General features: G+C 41.2%; 1 protein-coding gene across 1 annotated transcript in view; it reads right to left on the bottom strand.

The window, feature by feature from the left end:
• Window positions 1-2,451: 2,451 nt before the first annotated feature.
• rnf114 (ring finger protein 114) overlaps window positions 2,452-4,401 on the bottom strand; it is a 7,157-nt gene continuing 5,207 nt past the window's right edge. The window contains exons 5-6 of the mRNA XM_037684087.1: window positions 2,909-3,016; window positions 2,452-2,806 (exon numbers count right to left, since the gene is read on the bottom strand). Coding sequence (XP_037540015.1) covers window positions 2,741-2,806; window positions 2,909-3,016 — 174 coding nt within the window. The 3' untranslated portion in view covers window positions 2,452-2,740. The remainder of the gene's footprint in view (window positions 2,807-2,908; window positions 3,017-4,401) is intronic.

Raw genomic sequence — 4,401 nt, 5'->3', positions numbered from 1 at the left:
TCTTCAGCTTTCATCAAAGAAACCACACTCTGTACTTTATGAAATTTTTATTCAATGTGTTCCCTTCTCTTCTCCCCCTGCTCTTTCTTCCTATTCTTATTCCCCACCTTCAGCTCCCCCTTCTTCCTTTTAAAATGTGCCACCAAACAGACAAGAAAGACTTCTCTCTGCCATGTTTTTCGACTCGACTTCCTTCCTGCCTGGAAGCACTCGAGTATCTCGTTAGTTCTCCCTCTGCTAACCCCACTACTCCATCTGCCAGGAGCAACAACCTGACTGTGGAAGAAATGGAAAAAAGCATATAAAGGGGTGTAGGAGGGCTTGCAACAATAAATTTGGTGGTTGAGATCCTCTACAGAGCTACATGGAAAACTGTAGTGACTATAGGAGACCTTAACGAAACAGGGGGAAAAAAAAAGATGTGAGAATTTTTCCCGGCCCTCTTACGATGAAGACAGAAAACCTTACGTTTCATCAGAAACGTCAAAGTTCATGCTCAATAATCCAGGTAAAAAATGGACTGTACTTATCTAGCACCTTTCTATCTTATCAAGACATTCAAAGCTCTTTACACTACAATCTGTGGCCTCATTCACCCATTCATACAGCACTCTACTGGATCTATACAAAGTTAACTGAAGAAATCATTCTAATCAGAGCTTTATCACATTCATACACTGATGAGACACATCAGAGGCAATGAGGGGTTCAGTGTCTTGCTCAGGGACACTTAGGCATATGACTGCTGGTGGATTTGAACCCCCAACTCTTGCATTGGAGGACGACTGCTCTAACCAGCAAACTGGTTGGTCCACTATGGGAGTGTGCTGCTTGTGGGACTCAGATTGTTTGTGGCTCCTCGGACTGATGAAGTGCTTTGGATGCAACGTCTCAACAACAAAAAAAGCAACCGTCCAGATGACCCGACTGAACTTTGCTGGGTTTCGTCAGAAAATTACCAAACTTATTGATGCACATCAGATTCACTTCACTCATTTCTAATATACAAACTAGAAAACTCCACTCTGCAGCAACGTTTTAATTCAGACGAGCAAATCCAACATTTTGACCTCGCCGTTCTTTTTAATGCTTTTGCGGACACTCCGGCAGCCATCCATCAGCAGTGAATGTTGTGATACCCCCCCCCCCCACACACACACATAAATCACACCACCTGATTTCCGGGGCCAAGGTTTAAATAATTAAAGAGCTTTATTTTTTCAGGATTTAGCACCCTCTGACAGTAGGGCTGACAAGAGAGAATGAGATATACTGAGAATGGAGAAAAGGTTATTACACATTAGAAAGACACAATTATGACATGGGGGGGGGGGGGGGGGGGGGCATCAGGAGTAAATCGTGGAACCAAAGACGAAGATAAAGGCGTTGAGGTGCTGCACTAAAGCTACTTGATCTGTATGTAAGGAACTTTATTTGCCTGTTTATAAAATAATAATTATCTGAAACATTTACACATCAACGGGAAACAACAGACACAAATTGCATTTGAAAATTAAAACAAAAACACCTAGCAAGAAAAAAAATATATTTTTCATCTTAATATGCCGCCAATTTCTGTAAGAACTCAAACTTGAACTAAAAATTAAATATGGAAGTCATACTCCTCCCCGCCCGTTCTTTTTCTTAGTGAAGACTAACACAGACACGACATGAGAATCATAAAACAGCAAGTTAAGATTTAACTTGCGTCACATTACCATCGGCCTAAAAGTGAAGCTGTTATTATTGTGGATCAGCCATTATGATTAGAACAATACAGTTCTACTATTTAGACACTTGTAACATTATCTGTATGCTTCATTTAATCAAAACCCAAATGTTAAAAACTAAACTTAGGGGAAAAAAATACACTCAGGAAGAAATACTTCACAAAACAACTGTGCTTGTGGATCTGACAGGGACAGGTGGAACTGTACTGCCCTCCTGTGGGCACATAAAAAACAACAACTGATGGTTCTTATTCACGTGTAGATGCAGAACATGAACTATTAGCCCTATGCATTGTGGAAGTCAGAAAACCAGAAGGCACAAGGACACAAGGAAAGAACATTACATTGAAGCAAACACTTGTCTCTGGTTTTATTTAACCCTCGTATTCTTTCCAGTAGAACTCTGAATAAATCAAAAACATACCTCCTCACACACAAAGACAAACCAGAAATGGCAGTTAAAAACAAAAACCAACTTCCGTTAGGTGAAGCACCTTACACAAGTAAATCCCCTTTTCCAATGAGTGTTCAAATGCTAATCAGGAGTACAGCCTTGCCAGTAGTTGGTCATTTGCTGGCACTAGTAGACACCTAGTGGTCAAACCATCAAGTATTGTCAACAGGGAGTTTCAGCACAACTTTGGAAGATTTTGGTTACATGACACTAGGCCATTATTGAATAAATGACAAACATAGTTACTAAACTAACTATAAATAAAGTGAACAGACTTTGTTGAGGGGAACAAAAGATGACCACATCAGAAACACTGTGTCACTCCTAAATCATTCAGCACGTTGTTGTTGTTTTCAAACCATCCTGCCTGATTTGTTATTTTGATGATTACACCTGGAGATTCAGATATGACACGACACCCCTGTGAAAATAATTACCCAAAGCAGTTCAGTTACACCAGATGAATGATGATACAGTGTATAGTTGTGTCTTTTTAAGACAAGTTTCTTCTTTTTCCCCCCCAAGCTCCTTATCCTGCTCGATTGTTCTTCACACTTCAGTTGTCCAGAAGAGAACGCTGTAACGCCTCCTGAATCATCGTGTTCTCGTCTGTGGAGTAATCCTGCAGAGTTATCAGCATAAGGGAAAAGGTTACCCAACATCCAAAATGACTCGCGTCATCATTTATGGATATAAAAGTAATCTAATATTGGTGTTTACTTACCACAAATGTGTCATAGGAGAAAGTGTGTCTGATCTTGAGGTGTTGGAAAAAGTCAGTGCTCCTGTAATTAGGGTCTCCCCAAGGCATTGAGGCACAAATAGGGCACACCTAAACAAAAAGAAAACCCATAAATGTGTTACTGGTCATAATGATGCTCTCCACTGGGTCCCTGTCAAATTTAGATAAAAATTCAAAATCTTACTTCGAACATACAAAGTTCTCAAAAACCTAGCTCCATCTTATATTACAGATATTACTGTTCCATATTTTCCTAACAGAGCACGTTGCTCTCAAGACTGCAGGTTTCCTTGTGGTTCCTATAGTTTCCAAAAGCAGAATGGGAGGCAGATCTTTCAGTTATCAGACTCCTCTGTTGTGGAACCAACTTCCAGTTTCTGTCCATGAGGCTGACACATTGTCCAGTTTTAAGACTGGACTCAAGTCTTTCCTTTCTGATAAATCCTATAATTAACGGTTGGCTTGGGTTTACAGAGTTATACCTTAGTTATGCTGCTATAGGCTTAGACTGCTGGAGGACAAATTGACCATATTTCTGCACTCTGCTGAGGTCTTTACTTGCTCTACTTTACCCGTTTGCATTTGTAATTATTTATATCCTTATGTGGTTTTTTTGTCTTTCCTCCAATAGAAAGTGCATCTGGACCTGTCATTCTGTGTTTGTTTCTCCTTCCTGTTCCTCTCAAGCCCCAGTCGGTGGAAGCAGATGGGCATTTCTTCCTGTTATGAGGGAGTTTTTCCTTTTCACTGCAGTCTTTGTGCTTGCTCAGGATGGGAGACTGCGATGAAGTGAAGATTTAATGTGTCTGCTGGCTTCCTTAGATAGAGAACTTTTACTAAGTGGCTTTTATAATGTATGTGATAAGAAAATGTTAAAGAAGTTTGGTACAAACACCAGCATCATTAACTTTTAAGGTGCATCATTGCGAGCCTGCTGACAGGCTGCATCACAGGGTGGTATGGGAACTGCACCAGTCAGAGCTGGAAAGCACTACAGAGGGTGGTGCAAACAGCAGAGGACATCATTGGTAGCAGTCTCCACATCATCCAGGACACCTACCACAGCTGATGTCTGTGTAAAGCATGCAGCATCATCCTGAAGGACCACACCCACCCAGCACAAGGACTCTTCCATCTACAACCCTCAGGCAGACGATACAGGAGTCTGTCATCGTGCACAAAAAGACTCAAAGACAGTTATTAGCCACAAGCTGTCGGATTACTGAACTTTGATCAATAACACTGAACTACTGACAACATTGCACTAAGCCACATCTGTGACACCTAATGTTTATTGCTGCTGCACAGTGTGGTTGTATGTAGGGCTGGGCCATATATCGTTCACGAGAATACCGGTAAAATAAGCTTGCCCGGGAAAATAAATTATATCATGATATGCTAATTTCAGGACGCAAGTACGATAGCGCTCCCCCCCCCCCCCACCCGTTGTCTCGAGGTTCTTTTTGGAGAGTATA

Source organism: Nematolebias whitei, chromosome 11 (assembly GCF_014905685.2).
Source record: "Nematolebias whitei isolate Nwh7 chromosome 11, NemWhi1, whole genome shotgun sequence".
NCBI classification, from domain to species: domain Eukaryota; kingdom Metazoa; phylum Chordata; class Actinopteri; order Cyprinodontiformes; family Rivulidae; genus Nematolebias; species Nematolebias whitei.
Note: the sequence above shows the minus strand (reverse complement) of the source record. Positions and strands in the feature narration are given on the sequence as shown.